Source organism: Orbicella franksi, chromosome 10, assembly GCF_964199315.1.
Source record: "Orbicella franksi chromosome 10, jaOrbFran1.1, whole genome shotgun sequence".
Lineage (NCBI taxonomy): Eukaryota > Metazoa > Cnidaria > Anthozoa > Scleractinia > Merulinidae > Orbicella > Orbicella franksi.
Window position 1 is genome coordinate 8,329,281 of NC_138154.1, and position 21,648 is coordinate 8,350,928.

A 21,648-nucleotide genomic window follows, 5' to 3' on the forward strand; every position below is an offset into this window, starting at 1 on the left:
CTGATGTTTCCTTGAAAACAACCTCAGAATATTGCCAGGACTTATATGTTTCATCTTAGATTGCAGTTTTAATGCCTCATAGATGTGCTACATTTTCTCGAGTCGTGTATTGTACATAAAGAATGTGAGTGATCCCCAATGTGTCTATATGAAATGGTGTTGTATTAAAAAGTGCAAAGAACAACAGAAATTGAAATAACTGTAAAAATAAACACTTGAAATTTGGTACAAAACAGATTATACAATTTCTACGTTTTTTAAGGATATTTTGTTATTCACTTTAATAATTTTTTTGGATGAGTGAATTTAACTTTCAGACAACCAAAATCTGAACGTTTTTTATGGAATAAAAAAAGTTTTTCGCCCTGAAATAGGGCTTAAGTAATACCATTTTTCTCAATTGTTCAATCTCTGGCTTGCCCTGACTCATTTGGTTGTGTTCTGTTTTGAGTGATTTATGTCTAGAATTAAAGATTATTTCTTCCTGAACATTTTTTGTCTTAAGTCTTCTTACTTTCACTGAATAGTTTTTGAGATATATTACATTATTGCGTTCTTGAGGAAAGAGAGAATGCATCCTAATTTTCTTTCTGCCTGTCTGCAGCTACGAAAAATCAAGGGTTTTTGTGAAGATTGCAAATTGGCCGCCCCTCTAGGTTTTTCAGGGGTTTTGGGCCTCATTTTCGTGTCTATCTGCTACATCATTCTGTACTCATCTTGTGGCTTCTTTCATTGTTTTTGAAGTTTTGGGGTTTTCTTTGAAATGGTTTTTCATTCTGACTGCATTTCACAAAAAAAGAGAGTGAAGTCCCAATGCAGACTGAATTAAGACTTATTGCCTGGGTGAAGACAATTTACTATTATCGCAAAGCATGTGTATATGAGACAATTTGCTTTTACAATCATTCACGATCGCTCATTTCCAGTAGTTTTGATTCTGTATTGTGCATGGCTTGGTAGATCAGGATGCAAGATGGCATGCTTTTGTTACATAACTGGGACAACAGTTATTTATTCTGTTCACGTGCGCAACTTTGAGTTGCCTTGTCTTAGGGATGAATTAAATGTGGGAACAGCCATATTTTGTTGCCTGTATTTTGATTACACTTGTTGACTTTAATAGTTCCAGTGGCCACAACTAGTTCAGTCTGTATTCAGCGAGGGTGAAAATTGAATCAATGGAAGAGTACTCCGAAGCCAAGATCTATAAGAGTAAGCCAGAACTAAGAAACGGTGACGAATGCTGACTATTTTCATTCATCAGCAAAAATATTCAAATCAGTAGCCGGTCACACAGAGTTTGTTTATGATAAACCAGGGATAAACCAACACGTGAGTGCAAATGTTAGCTGATATTTGTACTTCTAGCTTAGAAGACATGTACTAAATGCAACACAAGTACACTATAAAACACAGAGCGATCCTATAAAAGGCAAAGACACACCACCTTTGCAGCACTTCGTTGGCTTTTTTGTGCAATGGTGGAAAGCCAAATAATGGTCTCATAACATAGAAGTCATGGAAAAATAGAATTTTTTCATTAAAACAACGGTGTCATTTATGAAGTGAATATTCACTGAGATGAAGTCGAGGCTAATATTCACTAATGTTCACTGAGCCTGGAATAACTGTTTTAGCATAATTTTTAGAGGTGAATATCAAGGACTACAAAATAACAGACTAAAACATAAAAACACAAATGCAATTGTTCATGTGCATACACATATGCAGCCGTAGTTTTAAGAGAAGCTTTCATGTACATCGATTGTCAATCAATTTACTCGTCAAGTTCACCAGTAAAACAGACGAATGAAACACTACTAAAAATAAATTCATCCCATACCTTTGTTTTATAGTTGTTGACTTCATTCACTGTTGTCATCACTCCCTAAAAATGAGTAGCTCTAGTTTGAAGAAAAAAAACATTTCAGTCAATCAATCTGACCTGCTGGTGATTGACACAACCACTGCATTTATGATTCTTACAAGCCTTGAAAATGAGTTCTTAAAAAGATTTTTGGTCAAAGGGCGACAGCAGTCATTTTGAAAATTCTCCATCCTTTCAAATATCCTGGACTTGGAGTGATGTCTTTCAAATAAATGAAAACTTCATTCAGCAACTGTCTGCCATGTTCACCAGTGTTCTCCAGAAGCGCCAGCCGCCGGCGTTTTCACCAGTTACTTGCATTTCAAGTGCTGGCTACTTTTGTTAGACAAAATCAAAGAAAATGATTCAAGAATCTGTTTCTGTAAGACAATTTTGAGTGTAGCTTGAGTTTGCGCTTTAAATTTCAAGTTAAAAAGGGCGAACACGTTATTATTTCTGAAGGAAACAATAAACAATTATAGCTATCTAGTGTTATAGACAGATAAGAACTTAAAATTTTCTTGTAGTTGCTCAAAGACACACATGTAGCATTGTTAAAAGTGCATTGGCCGAAAGCTGTCAATGTAGACTTCAACTTTTGCTGAGATTCTGTTCCGATTCTGTCTGCTGAAACTGATCAAAAATGACACCTCATTTCTTGTCTCAGTTGCCTTCAAAATGCATCAGATCGCATCTCCAGCCACATAATTTTTGAAAATTTTCCTGGGGAGGGACATGCCCCTGTACCCCCCTAGAAGCTTGTGTCACTTTGCTGATTTTTAGCTGACTACTTTAAAATTTGTGGAGTACACTGTTTACTTGCCAAGATGGCAAAGATGGCGAGCTTAGCAACCAAGCTCCAGCGGGGTGAATATAGCGTCATATGATGAGCTTCTCAACCAATCAGAATGTCCAATTCTTATATTCACCTCTGGAAATTATACTAAAAGGTAAATAATAAAAGTACAGTGAAAATAGAACTTATATTAACACTTCAGAAGATGCCTTTAGTAGAAGAAAAACGATGAATTATCTTTGTCACTTCACAGAACATTCAAACTTTGCCACTGACTAAAATACATGTAACAAAGCTGATGCCTGCGATCAACAAGCCATCAAATTGTGGTTTATAGATGGGATCTGACCTCACCTTGCTAACCATAAAGCAAGGAAATCAAATAATCCACGGAAAAATAGTGGACTTTGTCATTATGTTATATCTGTCTCTAAAACTTCAGCTGTTCACGTAAAGATAATGATTTCAGCTACAGACAGCTAAAAGTTACAGTACTGCCTGAAAATATTCACCCATTTCCCACGTTCTCGCCGCGGGGCCTCCACGCGTCATTGATGTGGTATTCCCACACTCGACCTCGTCTTTACCTAGGTAAAGCCGAGGTCAGCATTCGTCCTGGCACGGCAATGTTTGGACAAGGTATTACCTCGGTAAAGAGGACGCGTCAGGTTTGGATAGCAATTTGTTTTCCGTTTCTTCGTGACAAAGCGTGCTTGAATGCTCACTCTTGAATCTCCGCCTTTTCATCCCAAAGAAGCATTTGATAAAGCCGACCATTCATGTCAGTTACAAGATTGATAACACAAAAAAACATTTGGTAGCTGCATGTATGAACTACACCAAAAATATTTGTAACTTGGTAAAAGACAGTGTCTCAGTTCTTAAACACTGTGTTTTAAAAGCATTCCATTTTGCCGAGAAGAACGCGACAGAGCGATGATGTGTTCGCTATTTCATGTCCACGCATCATGCAATCGACCGGGAAATGACTAAATGCTCAAGGCCGGAATGGCTCTGAAATTCACTTTGATGAGAAGAAACCGGGTCAATACATTTAACTTCAATTCCAATTAATGTGTTGCCATAATAACATGCGTACTTTTCTGTTTATATCCGCTGTGCTTTGTAGCAGGCAGTTACAAAACCGGGTTAACTCCAATCGCTGATTAACTAGTAAATAAAAACAGCAATTGCTGTTTATGCCTTCTTGTATAGCTGTCATCGAATCAGCAATCCAAGTTTTTCTGGTCCAAGTTTTGTCTTTGGTTCCTTGCAGACGATCGAGATGTAAGCTTATTAACTGTAATATTCGTGGAACCCTTCCTTAGGTTCAAACATTTTCTCAGGAGACCAAACCACGAGTAAGAGAAATCTTCATCGGCTTTTTTACATCTACCTGTTTAGTAACAGCCCTCCAAATGTAACATAACTTTAATAGCACAAGATTGATGCAAGAATGGATCACGAAACCAAACCACCATTTATCACTCAGCTCGTTTTGCTTGACTGTATCGGTGACATGTCAGTGACATGTGATCAAAACATACGTGGAACTACATCATCAAACAAAGTCTTTTGCTTTGAACATGGTCTGCACTTTGGAGTATGTAAAATTAAGAATCTTAGTTCTTTTTAGACTAAATTTCAAAGAGTGCCATTTATAAACTCGTGAGTGTTTTGCAAATCGAAAATCTATCGGTCAATCAATTAGCCACTTTGTAATTCGTCAAATTACTTTGTGGCAACCAATGAAATTCGCTTGGTCCCATGGTATACTTGCCGCTAAATTTATCACGAATGAGATAAACAATGGTCAAAATAGCTTTTGGTTTAAAAGCAAATGCGATATCTTATAAGATGTATCTCGGCTACTGTCTTCATTGAGGGCTCAGCGGGAAAGTAACAACCTTCAAAGGTGGTCGCGATAAGGCTTGTTATTTGGCTTGTTACAATTCTGATCAAAATGTTGGAGAAAGCTCAAAGGTTGCTTTGCCAAGAAAAGACATGCCGCTATTTTCATATTGAATTCCACGGTTTTTTGGAAGTAAGGGTTATGGTATAGTAATCTACGCATTTTTTGGTATCAACTGTTTTCTTTTTTATCTTTTACCTTTCGAAGAGTTTCAGTATGTACGTAGTTTCTCCCACTTCATTTATCTGTATCTCCAAATGATAGAATAATACCCGTTTGATTTCCACTGATTCCGACAAAGAATTTATTAATAAGCGTTTTTTCAAGCGGCGACTCTTGTTTATTCCTGAGGGCATTCAACACATGTAATCATCCTTTAGGCAAAGATTCGTACAGGTAAATATATTATTCGCCTTTATACACTTGATCAAAAGGAGAATCGAAACCTTTCACTGGTTTAGGCTGGTAGATTTTTCTTAACATTTCACGTCACCGTTTGCGGAAATCAAAAGATGCTTCACGTTTGATTTCCACTAATTCCTGACCTCTGTTGTTTCCAATACTAAATCACGAAGTTGTGTTACTACTTTCCATGCATCAATTTTAAAATTAAAAAAAAAAAACGAACTAGACGACGAACAGTTACATTTTTACCTGAAACTGGTAACGTTTAGCGCATGTAGCCGCAATTGCGGATCAACGCGTTGTTGATTACGGCAGTAGGAGACCATCCAGTTGCCGCTGTAATCAAGTGATCTTCAAAACCCTGCGAACCCTATTAAAACGGCTACGAAAAGTGTCGTCAGAGTTCGTAAAAGAGCTTGCTAATAGTCAGCACATGTACATTTCGAAAGAGCGACAAAAACTAGAGGATAGGCATTTACATGTTAACCGTTCGACTTTCCATCAAGCGTGTTTCTTGATTCTGGATTATGACGGAGTTTACTGGCAACATTGATGAAAAAATGCCACTCTACTCGATACACATACATTACTTCCCCGAGGTTTTACCTCGTCTGTTTACCGCAGCATTTTTTCAATTGCGGTCGCACTCGTCTTTACCGCGGTGCTCCATATTTTCACCCGTGGTGGACGCGAGGTGGGAGCACGCAGCAAAGACGAGGTTTTACCGCAACCTGATGGGTCCATAGTTTCAGGGGGTACCGTATATCACAGGGTAGAACGCACTCCTAATCTTTGATTAGCACTCGTCTAAGACGTAATCAGAAGAAAACATTTGGGTCCCACAGTGCCAATTAGTCTCCGGGAAAAGGGGTTTATGTTACATCAGTTTCCTGTATATATATAAATATAAATAATATAACCTTTACGTACCCTCAGCAGTGTTTATAGCACAATTAGGTTAGTGGGGCCTAACAAACAACTGAAACAAATCATTCAAATTGAACATAACATTGTTAAGAATCCCTGTGGCGCTTAAAAGGTTAAATACTTCGATATATATGTCGGTATACCCGGTGCTGGGCTCACTAAAAATCACAATTCAGTGGAAATAGTGAAGTTTTCAGCTATATAAACAAGGTTTTGATGTTACCAAAATTTTAAAAATTTTAATTTTGACTGCCGGACACGGAGTAATTCCAGTGTTCGAAATTAGCCATCATCTGGTCATCCAAGACAACTAAAAACTGGTTTAGACGGCCATTACGAGCATTGTTTAGTATTCACTTATAGCAACAAAGTCAAGCAAAGTTCATTGATCGATTGATGGTTTTATGCACATTGTTTAATAAACTGCCCTCAAGACCTTTTTAATGAGTCTAAATGTATTTGATTTATTGGCGTGTAGTTGTACAGAATTTCTGTTCATGAAGACTGTATTGTTGTTTCCTTGCCACACGTACCCACACACAATGTGTGAACTTATGTTAATTCAAGGTGAGACTTTTTTGGCACAACATGCCAACCTTTCAAAGACTTGTTTATTTGAAAATTCGGAATACAACCCCTCAACTATCCTAAAAGATTCTTTATCACTCTTAGATTAGTGAACTTGCAATGTAACGGTTTCAGTTTACCAGTGCAACTTTAGTAATTAAGACTGTATTGTTCAACATCTCCAATGTGACCAATGCAACCAATCACGCACGGTAAAAGTGAGACGACATTTACCAAATGTCATCTCTATCGAGTAAGCAAAATTACTGGGCCAATAATGACAATAATTAACGAGGACACTTCAAGTATTCCCCCCATGTATTAGCGGAGCTTTAGAGGGATTACAACGTATAAAAATTAGTGTTGAGGAAAGTAATCGAACAAAATGATATTTAGTGTTACCAAACGTAAGCAAACTGACTGGAAACTGTATTAGTTAATAATCTGAACTGACGTAAGTTGAAAATCAGTCCAACTCCAACATCAAAACAAAAAGTTCCTGACAAATTTCACTAATTTCTTACATGGAGTCAAGTAACTTCTGTATGGAGCGAAGTGACTTCGATTACGGAGCGAACTGACTTTTGGTTGGGGCGAAGTGACTGGGGGCGAAATGACCACGGGTCGAAGTGACCGTATTCTTTTTTAACCTTTTATATCATCTTCGGGACTTTACTTTTGTGCGTTCTTTCTGTTATTTTTCGTCTTTGTCCCTAACAAAAAAAATTAGCTTTATATATTTTCCGACTGGAAGGAGACGGTCAAACTTCCAGAGGCGGCTCATTCCCGGGCTCGTTCAGCCGGTGGCCAGCTGATTTTGAGAAGGTGTCGTCAAGTGACTCGTTCGCTTAGTATGCAGGGACTGCGTAAATTATTCTGGCTCAAATTAACAGCGCTCGCTTCAATCGCTTCATTCCTCTAAATATAAATATCATTTTCAAATTGACAAGAATCAACGATTCCATAGAAATTCAATGAAATGTTCTGAATCTCGAACAAATAGCAAGTTCGAGTCGCCGTACGGGTGCCGCAGTCGAATAGCCACTGCGGGACACTCACAAGCCGTAGACGGCAACAGAAAATTTCTTATAATTAACTTGCTTGTACAGGAATTGTCCGCGTCTTCGATGTATAAGAGTTGAAGCTAGATACACCTAAAACTATCTTACCTGTTGTGATTAGGTATTGCCTCTATATATGAAATGTGTCTTCTGTAGTCTTCCGCACTGTAATGATCAGCTGTGATCCAGGTGTGATCAGATGACAACATCAGCTGAACAGACAGCTGGAGCAAGCAGTGGTCACTTGATGAATGACTTGCATCAGGTTATCACAAGAAACAGACCAAACGTCCATAACTGAACATTAGAAGAGAGACGTTCCAAATAAACTTCCAGACAGCAGCTGCAAAGAAATTAAGTTCGATTTACAAGGGTACGGGTCGGGGCGGCCATTTTGAGCGTAGTCTATTTTCCTTCCCAGACTACGGGCGGGGGAGAACACTCTGCGACGCCTGGCACTTTTTGTGTATCTGAATCATCCGACAAAAAAATGACGTCACATCCAGTAAACAAAAAAAAAACAAGAAGATCTGTTAGATCTTATAACCGCGCTTTTAAAATTTAACTGTTTTCTTAGCACTACAGTCGCAACGCAGTGTACATTCCAAAGCAATCCTTGATGATTCATTGATTACTGTAGACACCACATTACTTGATCAACACAAACTGTATTATGTTTCCATAAGGTCGTAATACTAGCAATAATGATAAATATTGCATAAAACGTACAACAGTTTTTAAAGACATGTTTCGGCATGCTTATGCCATCTTCAGTTTAATACAGTGACTAATGATACGTGACACAAGTTATATACTACAAAATATGAATAAATTATTTACAATATGCATTACAAAACAGTGGAAACGGAAATTACAGAGTTAAAAAGGTGTTGAAGTGATGTAACTGTTTGTTAAGGTCAGGTTTGTTCTTACTAATATAAAAGGTTTCTTTAAGTTTAAGATCAATAGAGCTATTCGCTGAGTCTAAGATGCGAAAACAAGAAGGTGTGTACATGCCCCTGCATGAAGAAAATTGAGAAAGATGTTTAAAAATATGCGAGTTTTTATCGCTTACTGTATGTTCTTTAATCCTGGTAGAAAAATGGCGACTGGTTTCACCAATATAACAGGAATTACATCCCGCACAAGTAAATTGATAAACTACCATGGATTTTAGAGCATCAGGAGTACGATCTTTAAAACTGAACATATTCTTGATTTTGAAAGAAGTAAAAACTAATTTGATATTAAGATCCGTTTCACAAAAACGTTTAAGTAATTGCCGTAGTTTGAGTTCCGTTATTCTAGAGTACTGGCCGATAAAAGGAAGCTTAAAATAGCGTATATTGTTTTCATCATTAACGTTGCGGCTTTTTTGATCAGAAGGCTTGTTAAGATACCGCTTGAAGGTTTTTTCAATGATGTGTGAAGGAAACGAGTTACGTTTTAGAGTGTCCGAAAGCTTGATCAGATCGTTTTCAAAACCGGAAGAAGTGTTGTTGATTTTATAAGTTCGGTCAATGAGAGTACGGACAAGGCCAATTTTATAGCGAAACGGAGTGAAACTAAAAAAATTTGTTAAGAGACCAGTGTAGGTTTTTTTATGAAAAACTGAAAAAACGCAGTCATGCGAAGAGTTGTCAATCAGAACATCCAAAAAGGAAAGTTTACCGTCGTTCTGTTTCTCGAAAGTAAATTTGATGTTGGGATGTTGAGAATTTATTAATTCAAAGAAAGACATGGCATCCCGCTCATTTTTAAAGACGCAAAAAGTATCGTCAACATAACGCCTATAGAGTAAGATGTCGGCCTTGTTAAAATTATTTAGCCATGTTTCTTCGTGAAATCCAAGAAAAAGATTAGCTAAAATAGGTGCTAAAGGGGAGCCCATAGCTACCCCATCGACTTGATCATAAAATTTACCATTGAAAAGAAAATGAGTCTCGGATGTGGCAAATGAAAACAATTTCTTAAGGTCGGGTTTTTTGATGGAAAATTTGGGATGATGTTTCAAAATAAGGTCAACGGCAATATCGATAGTTTCATTTAGCGGAATGTTTGTAAAAAGGCTTTCAACATCGAAGGAAATAAGGAACTTGTTGTTAAAATCGAAACTCCTGAGCTCTTCAACAAAAGAAAAGGAATCCTTAACCGAATATTTATCAGGCAAAAGCGGAACAAGAAGACAACTTAAGTACTTAGCTAAATTATAATTGTAAGCTCCAATAGAGGATACAATGGGTCTAAGAGGTGGTTGCCCATGATTATCACGTTTCTTATGTAATTTCGGAAGGCCATAGAATTTTGCTGGTTGTGAACCCTTAGGAAATATGTTGCAATAGGTATCATCATCGATAGAACGCTTTTTCTTAAGTTGAGTAATAAAACGTTTAAGCCTGCCTTCTCTTAATAAAGTAGGATCGTTATCTAAAAGTTTAAACTTAGTCTTATCATTAAGTATATTAAAACAAGAATCTAAATAAACGGTACGGTCTAAAATAACTACGCCATTACCTTTGTCGGGCTTAAGAATTATGATATTATGATTGTTCCTCAGAGTTCGTAGGATGCGGTGTTTTTTGAGATCGTTGCTTGAAGGACGGTAGGAAGAGAGATAGTTCTGAGCCAAATGAGCGATTTCAGTTTTTAGGTGCGTTGCAGAGTTTTTATCAATTAGTTTGTTCTTCATGGTGTAGTGGATCTTTTCAAAGGAAGCCAGAATGTTTGTCTTGTTAAGGTGAGGAGGTTTGATAGAGAATCCGAGTCCATTCTTTAGTAGTTCAAGTTCATCGTCAGTCAGTTTGCAAGAAGAGAGATTATTTACAGTTTCGCTCGGTGAGAAGGGTAGTTCGGCGTTCTTTGTGAGGTTTTTTAGTTTCTTTCGATGCGTGGAGATGACTTTAGAGATGTTCTTGTCAACATTGTTCTTCAAGGCTTTGTTTAAGAATACCAGTCAACAGAGTTCAAAGAGTTCTTCACACGTTCGGTCAGCTTGTCACAGTCACAGGATAGTTTGTTGAGTTCTTTTTGGCGCTTGGAGATGGCACTACGAAGTAGACGTTTACGGATGGCGAGGACATCAAAACGGTTGGTGTTAGGTAGAGGAAAACAAATAAATTTCGGGAACACGTTGAAGGTCTTACAGGAACGAAGAAAGGACACATCTAGTTCAGCTTTGCGTTTCTTGACTGAGAGTTTTTCCAGTTGGCGAAGATCTTGTAAGGAAATCCATCCTTGATATTTGCTTGCTAAGTCGTGTATAATGTTTCCATAAGGTCGTAATACTAGCAATAATGATAAATATTGCATAAAACGTACAACAGTTTTTAAAGACATGTTTCGGCATGCTTATGTCTCTTAACAAATTTTTTTAGTTTCACTCCGTTTCGCTATAAAATTGGCCTTGTCCGTACTCTCATTGACCGAACTTATAAAATCAACAACACTTCTTCCGGTTTTGAAAACGATCTGATCAAGCTTTCGGACACTCTAAAACGTAACTCGTTTCATTCACACATCATTGAAAAAACCTTCAAGCGGTATCTTAACAAGCCTTCTGATCAAAAAAGCCGCAACGTTAATGATGAAAACAATATACGCTATTTTAAGCTTCCTTTTATCGGCCAGTACTCTAGAATAACGGAACTCAAACTACGGCAATTACTTAAACGTTTTTGTGAAACGGATCTTAATATCAAATTAGTTTTTACTTCTTTCAAAATCAAGAATATGTTCAGTTTTAAAGATCGTACTCCTGATGCTCTAAAATCCATGGTAGTTTATCAATTTACTTGTGCGGGATGTAATTCCTGTTATATTGGTGAAACCAGTCGCCATTTTTCTACCAGGATTAAAGAACATACAGTAAGCGATAAAAACTCGCATATTTTTAAACATCTTTCTCAATTTTCTTCATGCAGGGGCATGTACACACCTTCTTGTTTTCGCATCTTAGACTCAGCGAATAGCTCTATTGATCTTAAACTTAAAGAAACCTTTTATATTAGTAAGAACAAACCTGACCTTAACAAACAGTTACATCACTTCAACACCTTTTTAACTCTGTAATTTCCGTTTCCACTGTTTTGTAATGCATATTGTAAATAATTTATTCATATTTTGTAGTATATAACTTGTGTCACGTATCATTAGTCACTGTATTAAACTGAAGATGGCATAAGCATGCCGAAACATGTCTTTAAAAACTGTTGTACGTTTTATGCAATATTTAACAAACTGTATTATTGCACCATCAGTCGTAACCGGTGTGAAATCTCCGATGACGTAATAGTCTTAATCTGGAACTTTCTTCGGGATACGTATGGGCATGAAGATACGAACACTATTAACAACAGCTTTCTTTCTTAAAAATCACGATTAAATTAAATTGCTTTTTCCCTTGAGTAAAGGGCTAGCAAAGAAGTCACGCAAGACACATAATTCAAGAATTGCGTTATCCACGGCCATCTTTAGTACGGTGGTTATTTCCCTACCAATTACGTAATCCTTGCACGTTCTGACAAGTTCGTTGCTTGGCTTGCAAATGTTTAATTTTCCTTCCGATCTATGAACTCGCTGCGATGAAACAGCCAAATAATTTACTTCATTTGCCTAAAACCACAAGAAATACTCGCAAAATTACAAAGAAATTAATGAACGTCGCTTCTGGCGAAATAAACTTGCAAAGTAAACACGATCTTATTTGTCACGTAGCGAAAGTGAAAGCTGCAACGTCAACGCATTCCATGGCTGACGTATACCTTTTTTTAGCGTGCTTATTATTCCCTTTAAATCCAACGCTTTGATAAAACGAAAAGAAAATATATTTTTTCCACAAAAAAGAAAACAGTATCCGTAAAATTGTCCGTGTATTTATGTTTTAACAGCTTCTGCCGCAAAAACATCACACGTTACGTGACTCAAAATTTGGCCGAGCGGAGGTCTGCGTCTGGTCACCGACAAAAAAATAAAAAACAAGAAGATCTGTTAGATCTTGAAACCGCGCTTTTAAAATTTAACTGTTTTCTTAGCACTACAGTCGCAACGCAGTGCACATTCGAAAGTAATCCTTGATGATTCATTGATTACTGTAGACATCACATCACTTGATCAACACAGACTGTACTATTGCACCATCAGTCGTAGCCGTTGCGAAATCTCTGATGACGTAATAGTGTTAATCTGGAACTTTCTTTGGGATATGTATGGGCATGAAGATACGAACACTATTAACAACAGCTTTCTTTCTTAAGAGTCGAGTTTAAATTTAATTTTTTCCTTGAGTAAAGGGCTAGCAAAGAAGTCACACGAGTCACATAATTCAAGAATTGCGTTATCGACGGCTATCTTTAGTACGGTGGTTATTTCCCTACCAATGACGTAATCATTGCATGTCCTGACATGTTCTTTGCTTGGCTTGCAAATATTTCATTTTCCTTCCGATCTATGAACTCGCTGCGATGAAAGAGGCAAAGAATTTACTTCATTTGCCTAAAACCACAAGAAATACTCGCAAACTTGCAAATAAATTGATGACCGTCGCTTCTGGCGAAATAAACTTCCAAAGTAAACACGATCTTATTAGTCACGTAGCGAAAGTGAAAGCTGCAGCGTCAACGCATTCCATGGCTGACGTAATACCTTTTATTAGCGTATTTATTATTCTCTTTGAATCCAACGCTTCGATAAAACCAAAAGAAAATATATTTTACCCACAACAAAGGAAACAATATCCGTAAAATTATCCGTGTATTAATGTTTTAACAGCTTCTGGCGGAAAAAACATCACACGTTGCGTGACTCGGAATTTGGCCGAGCGGAGGTCTGCGTCTGGTCACCGACAAAAAAAAAAATAATAAACCACGGGTAAACCTAGAACCGCGCTCGGCCCATGGCCGCGCGGTTAAAAAACAGAGCGCTGAACGGCAAAATCAAATTTGAATGTGGCATAATCGTTCTCTCAGTAAGTAAAATTTCAGGAGTCTTCTGCCCCACCCCTGTTCCCATACCTTTACAGGTCTCTCCGTCGATACCGATCTCCCGGGAGGGGGGGTCGCAATAGGCTCGATTTCCAGCCGTTTTGGGAGTCTGGTTGTTTATCCTCCTCCCAGTATTGCAAATGACAACCGACTTCAACTAAAACAAGTCGATTAGCTCCTAACCATTTGTTAGCCCCCGACCCTTCCTGACCAGAGGTCGAAAACGCTCTCTATTTCTCGTCCTTGGAGCGTGAATGGGAGCCAATAGACTTCTGGTTGGGGGTTAGCCGGCTAGAGACTAATCGTCTTGGGGGCTAAACGATCCCCAGTCGATTAGTCCATCTAGTAACCTGTTAACCTCTAAAAATCATGTTTGTTGTTTTTCTTTCCTTGTTCCAAGAAAATATTGCAACGCTTTTAAAACTGTTACTCTCTCCTCCGCAGAGGCTCCCCCTCCCCCCGGGCCCCTCCTCTAGCGACGAAAGAGGAGCAGAAGACAAACGAACTCGGCTTATTGAAATGTTGGCCAAGAAAGATACATACTCTTTTGCAAGTATTATTATTATTACTATTATTATTACTATTATTATTATTATTATTACTGTTATTATTATTAGTTAGTAGTTAGTAATTTCCTAACATATGCTTACGCTTAAGCTTTTTTACGTCATCGTCCTCATTTATTTGCCATGTAAATAATAACAAAATATAGCTGAACAAACGACGAGGAGACCTCCAAAAGAAACCAACAGGCTTGTAACGGAGGCCTGTGCGGGTCCGCAAATGATCCCAGGACCACAAATGATCCCGGACCGCAAGTGATCCCCATATTGGACTGCAAATGATCCCGATCAAAAAAAACTAGGAATGGCATGGATGGTGGAGTGGTGTGGATAGAGAACTGGCGTACGTGAATACCGATATTTTTATTCAAAGCTATCTTAAATAATTACAATGGCTAACAACTTGTTTTTTTTTTTGCATACTTTCGACTACATTTTGTTGCTAACTACGATGCTATGAATTGCACCTCTCGTCATCAAAACATGACTTGGCTTGCGTTTCTTTGCAATTCTTCGTAAAATTGTGACCAGATTTAATGCAACATACGCTACATATCCTCCTTCACTAAACATTGATATTTCGGTGTTATAGTTAAAACAAATTATATCAGCAATTGACGTCACTCGTCTTAAGTTTCAAACTAAATCTAACAATAAAGCAACTATTACAAAAAACGCTGTCATCTGAGTAGACCTACGACGCTTCATCACTCTGTAAAACACCTTGTGTGTAGCACTCGCATTTTCTTCCGCATTTTGGACAAATTTATTTTGCGATTTTTCCTTGGCCGTATTTTTGCTTTAATTCCTCGGGAATGGCTAGTTGAGTATTCTAAGAAGCCAATAGTTCCAAGTTACAGTTATGAAGTTCAGTTTCATGGCCAAGCAATGCCGTATCTTCAGTGGCTTGCGCTTCGTTTTGACAATTAGCTGCATAGATAAATGACATTAATTTCCGTTTCACATATGTCAATACCTTTCGAAGAACAAATCAGCAACTGTGGAATATTTCTTGTAAAATGATAAAACCTGTTTTGAGTACAGAGTGCATTATTGGGATGGTTTGGGGGTTGACGTCACTAAAGCACTGTGGCACTATGACAATAAGGTGTCAATTTTAATGTTTGTACAATTAATGAATTTCAATTCATTAATGAGACTTGCAGAAAGGGAGGTAGGATGGGGTGGGTACTTATGAGCACTACTTAAAATGGATGGTGTATGTACCTACGTTACTTCTTTGAGCCTTTCGAAAAGCTATTTATTTGTTTCAGAAAGCCCCTTGCTCTCCTTGTGGTAATTTTCTCTCTATCAAAGAGAGCAAAATGTTCATACCCGCAGCCGAAACTCTCCCGAGTTAGTGGCATTAAAATTTGTCCAATTGTACAAAAAACCCAGGAAAGTACTCAAATATTGCTGCAGACTCCATGGTATCTACAAGCATATCTTCCGTGTGTTTTCGAGAAAACAAGGGTTTCAGATTACTTACCTTTGCGAGGAAAACAAAAGTATCAAGTTACAAACGTTTGCGTGAAGAGTAAAATTGTTACGTTCGCTACTTAAATGTCTTATTTAATTTAAAATGAGCAAAAATCAACGTAAAATACTATAGTAAAATTCGAGAGCTGTCTTGACAAACGGTTATTAATATAAGCTATTCTTGGACTGTGAATGAAAATACACATATCAAACATATACAATGCTAAGATATGTCTCATCAAAACTAGCAAGGTCAATACAAACCAGGAGTGAATGGTGTTACGCCACAAAATGTAATAACTGACACAAAATGTAATAGTAACGCAAAATGTAATAACTTTTGCCACAAAATGTAATAGTAACGCAAAATGTAATAACTTTCGGCGCAAAATGTAATAACGTCGGTAACGCAAAATGTAACAACTTTTGACGGAAAATGTAATACATAAAAGTAACGCAAAATGTAATAGCACAAAATGTAATAATGTTTTGGTTGGTATATATTTGTTCGAAATATAAGGAATTACATGTGGGTAAAGGACAGAACATCTGCCTTTTTTTAAAACTGGCGGACGCCACGAGTTTTTCCAAAAGGCTACTTTGATTTTTCCAGGGGACTCTCGTGAGGTGAACTCTCGTGAAATTTCTGTAGAAAAGTATTTTTTCATACAAAAAAGCCCTCCAAATAACACATGCCTTTCTTTATTTTGAAATTAAGGTACAAAAACTACGATTTGTAATGGTATATATGCTAACTTTATATAGCAACAATGAAATATCATTCAATTCTTTATCCGTTATATTGTCACACTAATTAACGTACTAACAAACAAGCGACTTTGTCCAATTTAACGTCTTGCAATATCACGCTAGAAGCGAGTTAGCTCCTTTTTTTTAAATAAAAATTGGTAAAAGAATTATGCATATATATTTTAAATTGATGAAAATCTTATTTCAAACGAAATCTAACTGCAACTCTGAGGGAAAAAAAATGAAACTTGAAAATGTAAACTGAAACTTAAACTTTAAACTATTTCAGGGCTCTTTTAATTGCGGGTTCTCCAGTAAATCTTGGAGACACCGTACCACCCATAGCTGTAAGCTACTAAGCGAACCCAAGCGTTTGTCCAGTTCTTAGCATTAATTATGTGTTTTAGAGCGATTACTGCTCCACTGTTCTTTCCCTTTATGTTTATTATTTTTCGTATGCTTAGCTGGTGTATGTCGGCAACATCTGCTAGTTCTGGAAAGTAATTTTGTGGAAGAGGTACGTTGTCGACGATCCGTTTGAAAAACCGCGAAACAGCTCTCAGGGTCTGCCGCATCTGTGGATATCTTCCCACTGTTGTTTCTATAATGTTCTCCAAAACATCTGGATTAAGGAAAGAACCATAGTCTGTATTACACCCGTTTGACTGACTTGCATGATCATTTTCCTGCTGTTCATATCCATATTCGTTATTGGTATCTTGCTCTTCATTTTCATGCAATCCGGTTCGGTCACCATGGGCTGTGTTGACGTCTGGAGCGTGTCGATCTGTTTTGGTATGGGACTGATATGCCCCATCCAATTCGGACTGTTGATCTTGGACGGGGGGGACACAATTATACTCTGTGTCGGGCGGCTCAGAACTTCGCATTTCTGGATAACTTCCCCCTGTTGTTTCTGTAACGTCCTCCAAAACATCAGGATTACTGTAAGCACCATAATCTGTATTACACTCGTTAAACTGACTTGCACGATCGTTTCCCTGCTGTTCATATCCACATTGGTTATTCGTATCTTGCTCTTCACTTTCATGTAATCGGGTTCGGTTACCATGGGTTGTATTGATGTCTGGAGCGTATTGATCTGCATCGCTCTGGGACTGATCCCCTGGTTCATTTAAACCTGATGTGCTACGTAAATCGGACTGTTCATCTTGGACGGGGGAAAGACAATTGTACTCTGTGTCGGAGCGATCAGAAATTGTTTCGTCTGCCAAGCACACATAATGCTCTCCAGCTCCCTCAGCGAAGTGACCTAGATAAAATGTCGCAATGGGACAGCCATTCGTAGGGGAAATTGTCTGCGTAGCAGTTGCACCGAGAGTGGAATATACAACAATTTGTATATTAAATATATCAGCTGCTGCTTGGAGCGTTAAGTGATCACCATGTGTTCCACTGCGTGCCATTAATCGCAGATATTGGCTCCAAGGTGTGCCAGCGAATAATTCCAAAGGAGTCCCGTCTGGAAAGTTTGGATGCGACTCCAGAAATGACACAATCTCCGGAAGACGCCAATGACGCCAATGTTCACAAGCTCATGCAAAGTGCAGAAAATTGGCAGTTGCCATCTTTGGGCGGGTCATAGCTGATTAAAAAATTCATCTCAGACTGCATGTCAGTGAATTTCTCCCTATGATTTGAGAAAGGTATCAAATACTTCTTTTTGTGCATTTTCTTGCTACTCTGGCATGCGAGCTTTCTCTTCCTCTTTTCTTTGTCAAGTGTTGTACTTGTCATGTCATTAACGGAAATCCATTTAGTCAGAATCTTGGAAGAGCCAGCTGGAAATGTAAATTGAACTTTGTATTTACAAGTTTTCAAATTTTTCTTAAGTATTCTTGCCGTTAAGATAGACCTCTTGCTACCTATTTGTTTCGCCGCAGGGTAGCGAATAAGCACCTTTTCACCAATATCATAAACTGAAGGTGGATTGTTCCTCAGTCCCTGCTGGATCATGCGGTTTTCGCATCTTTTACTTGCCAGGGAAGCAGCTTTCCGTATTGGATTAACTTGTATATCATGGGATTCGTAATCTTTTGGTCGCGAAGATATCATCTCCTCGTAAGCTTCGTTCTCGTCATTCCATTCTTTTGCAGTAGTGGCCTCTGATAGTTCATCTTTCCTGAAAGGTTTGCGCCCATAATAAACTTCAAAGGCAGACTTCCAAGATAGCTCCTCCTTAACTTCTTGATTTAATGCTCTTGCGTATTCTGGTAAACATTTTGCCCAGTTCACTCCTGTTTTCCGCATAGTCAATAAATCGTACATAATCTTTTTCTTAAATGTTCTGTGGGTCCGTTCTACTTTTCCCTGTGACTGCGGGTGGTATGGACGCCCTTTAATTACTTTAATACCAAGCTTCTTGCACAGTCTATTGACAGCACCGTCGAATTCTCGCCCCTGGTCGTGCTGTATGACGCGAGGAGGCCCATGCTCTTTGTAAACGTTTGAAAGCGCCGCCGCGATCGAGCTGCTTTTCTTCCCCTCCAGTGGAAAAAGCCAATGGTACCGGCTAAATACATCTAAAACGGACAAGACATACTTGAATACTTTTCCTTTCCACTTGACTGGCATACTTTCCATGCTTACTAAATCCACCTGATGGCGGATTTGTACAGCTTTAGCGCGTACTGGCTTTAAAGCAGCTTTGTTTTGGAATCGAACATTCAGTCGTTGATGTAGGCGCGTAGCACACTTCTGACGTCTCTTTCTCCCACGCCACTACAGACATCTTTTAGATGGTGATAGATTTTCCTCACACCCGAACCTTTTGTTGCCTTAAATGCTTTCGCTACAATGCTCGATACAGCTGATTTTTTCATTATTTGCTTACCATCGTAGCATACCTTGCACCCTTTTAGAGATACATGGTCGCGATTTCGCCAAAACCGTACAAGAGCGGATTTCTGCTTGGTGGTTCTTTGCTTCAATGGGACGTTAAATTTTCCTTTGAGCAACTCGAGAAATGTCTCATACGTCTCATCGTCGAGTGATGAAATTGCGGAAATTTGTTGCACGTTACTGGCAATGGTTATGAATAAAAACCAATACCACAATATGGTGTTCATGGTCGACTAGAACGAAGACGTGACCAGCATTGGTATACTAAGTCTTATCGAAACGACAGAGGAATGTGTTACTTTGGTTTCAGATTACTACTGATAAACAGTGGCCTGCGGTCGGTCAACTGACCCCTTACTGACCTCTACAAACTTTTCGTGAAAAAAATATATTTTTGCCAAGTTTGTCATACATGGATGGAAAGTTGCGTTTCCTGCCACATAAAACAATTAACATTAACAAAATGGCAATGTTGCTCTAACATTGTCTTAAGCAGATATATTTTAGATATATTTATATCCCTTACCCTACATTGATAAAATGGCATATTCTTTTATATTCTTGCACAAGCCATCCCTTACTTCCAATTATTTTCCGAGTTATCATTTATGTATAAAATTAGGTTCTTTAAGATCTTAGTGTACAGCTTAATTTAAAGATGTGCATGGGAATTCAATCATTTTAAGTGGGAAGATTTTGCTATCAATTGTGCCTTGATATTGAAACTCTTGCCTAGAGCAAGTCTCTGATGGGTGCCTATTACGATCTTAATAAATAAAAAATAATAATTAAAAAATAAATAAATGAATATTTCCAACAAACATATACCAACCAAAACATTATTACATTTTGTGCTATTACATTTTGCGTCAAAAGTTGTTACATTTTGCGTTACCGACGTTATTACATTTGGCGTCGAAAGTTATTACATTTTGCGTTACTATTACATTTTGTGGCAAAAGTTATTACATTTTGCGTTACTATTACATTTTGTGTCAGTTATTACATTTTGTGGCGTAACAAATGGTAGGGGTTATATAGGAACTGTGTTTTACACTCTGCACTACCTGAGATTGTCTCAATAGTTTAGTTTGTAATTTTTCACCTTCCTTTGATAACATAGACACGCAAGGCGTGCAAGAGTTTTTTTTTTTTTTTTTGTGAAGTGTCGGAGATAGGAACATTCATGGAGCTGTTTACAGTAATGATTTGGTTAATTTGACAAGTTTTTTTGGTTGCCATGTACAGCAAGAAAGTGAGGATTTATGATGTACGTGCGATGTTACATCGGTCATGGTAAGATAGCTAAACAGTAAGCCATAAAATGTTTGACTGAGCAAACTACAGTAATCTGATACGTCTCCGGATTAATGTAGATACCATCTTATTTTCTCACGGGCAATTTGATTCGTTCTTTGATACAACCCACACTGTGATTGGTGCGACACGCGCACATGCATAATTTCCTCACTCACCGATCACATAGCCCTTCCAACCCCCGAGAGGAATTTTTGCTCGAATATACTCAAGTTAAATAAGAGACCTTTTCGCATTTTATACGAGTCGTAAGTTTACCCTTTTTACACAGCACAACGCAACAACACCACTTCACCGAAGATAGAAAGAAAGGGGAAAAACCTCTCCGACACATTGAAAGTCTGATTTAATTAAATTGCACTTTAACTTGGTGCCACGCTGTCTTCAAAGAACATTTGAGCAGTTTTCATACTTTTTACCTTTAAAAATATCGGACTGAAATGAATGTCGTCAAATAAAACTATTAAACTGCTATTGCAGAGACGTAAAAACCGTCCAGAAATGAAAGCTTCTTTTTGTTTAATATCCTGGAAACAATAGCCGATAACTTGTCAGCTCTAACTGAGTTTACTCCCATACAAAAAACAAAAGTGTTAAGTTACCACTTGTAACTAAAGAGAGCAAACATCTCGTGGGAAAGAGTGGTGACGATTCGTTAGCTCTAATTGAATTTACTCCCTTGTGAAAAACAAGAGTGTCAAATTACCCTTCGTAACTAAAAATAGAAATATCTCGTTATATTTGCATGCAACAAGACCAAACAATCGTTACCTGCACTTACTATTGTAAACGTTAGAACTCTTTCAAATCTAAATAGTCTCGTCTCCTCTAAAACATGTCCTAAGAACTAGAAGCGACGATTCTTGACCTCTCATTGAATTTACTCCTTGCGAAAAACAAAAGTATCAAGTTACCTTTGTAACTAAAAATAAAAATATCTCGTTTTATTTGCATACTACTAACCCACGAACTGTTTCAAACCTCAGGGCTCATCTCGCTCATAACTAAAATCATCAGCCCAACCAACAGAAAATGTCGAAGTAAACCCAATATATGAATATTTCCTCCTCTTTTATAGAATAATAAATATGGCCGTGCTGAACTATATCGGAATCCAATCTTCTCACATAACATTTACCTTTACAACAAGAAATTTGATTGGCT

At 37.9% G+C, this 21,648-nt stretch overlaps 3 protein-coding genes and 1 long non-coding RNA gene across 4 annotated transcripts in view; 1 reads left to right on the plus strand and 3 right to left on the minus strand.

The window, feature by feature from the left end:
* The window catches only part of LOC145501160 (uncharacterized), a 29,060-nt gene extending 21,002 nt beyond the window's left edge, over window positions 1-8,058 (minus strand). The window contains exons 1-2 of the long non-coding RNA XR_014051201.1: window positions 7,644-8,058; window positions 1,844-1,904 (exon numbers count right to left, since the gene is read on the minus strand). This is a non-coding gene — a long non-coding RNA (uncharacterized LOC145501160). The remainder of the gene's footprint in view (window positions 1-1,843; window positions 1,905-7,643) is intronic.
* The window catches only part of LOC145500997 (uncharacterized), a 383,300-nt gene that overhangs the window by 209,595 nt on the left and 152,057 nt on the right, over window positions 1-21,648 (plus strand). The window lies entirely within an intron of this gene.
* The window catches only part of LOC145501057 (uncharacterized), a 176,870-nt gene that overhangs the window by 18,364 nt on the left and 136,858 nt on the right, over window positions 1-21,648 (minus strand). The window lies entirely within an intron of this gene.
* On the minus strand, window positions 7,744-11,683 carry LOC145501589 (uncharacterized). The gene is made up of 3 exons (XM_081481031.1): window positions 11,559-11,683; window positions 9,207-10,469; window positions 7,744-7,832 (listed from the first exon to the last, which is right to left on the minus strand). The coding sequence occupies exons 2-3, from the start codon at window positions 10,222-10,224 to the stop codon at window positions 7,744-7,746; spliced, it is 1,107 nt and encodes a 368-aa protein (XP_081337157.1). The 5' UTR covers window positions 10,225-10,469; window positions 11,559-11,683.

Bases quoted from the DNA above. Each gene is read 5' to 3' on its own strand.
- LOC145501589 (XM_081481031.1), bottom strand. From the start codon at position 10,224: ATGAAGAACAAACTAATTGATAAAAACTCTGCAACGCACCTAAAAACT. The intron at 7,833-9,206 runs GTAAACTTTCCT...TCTAATGTTCAG, and splicing joins TTTCGAGAAACAGAACGACG to TTATGGACGTTTGGTCTGTT.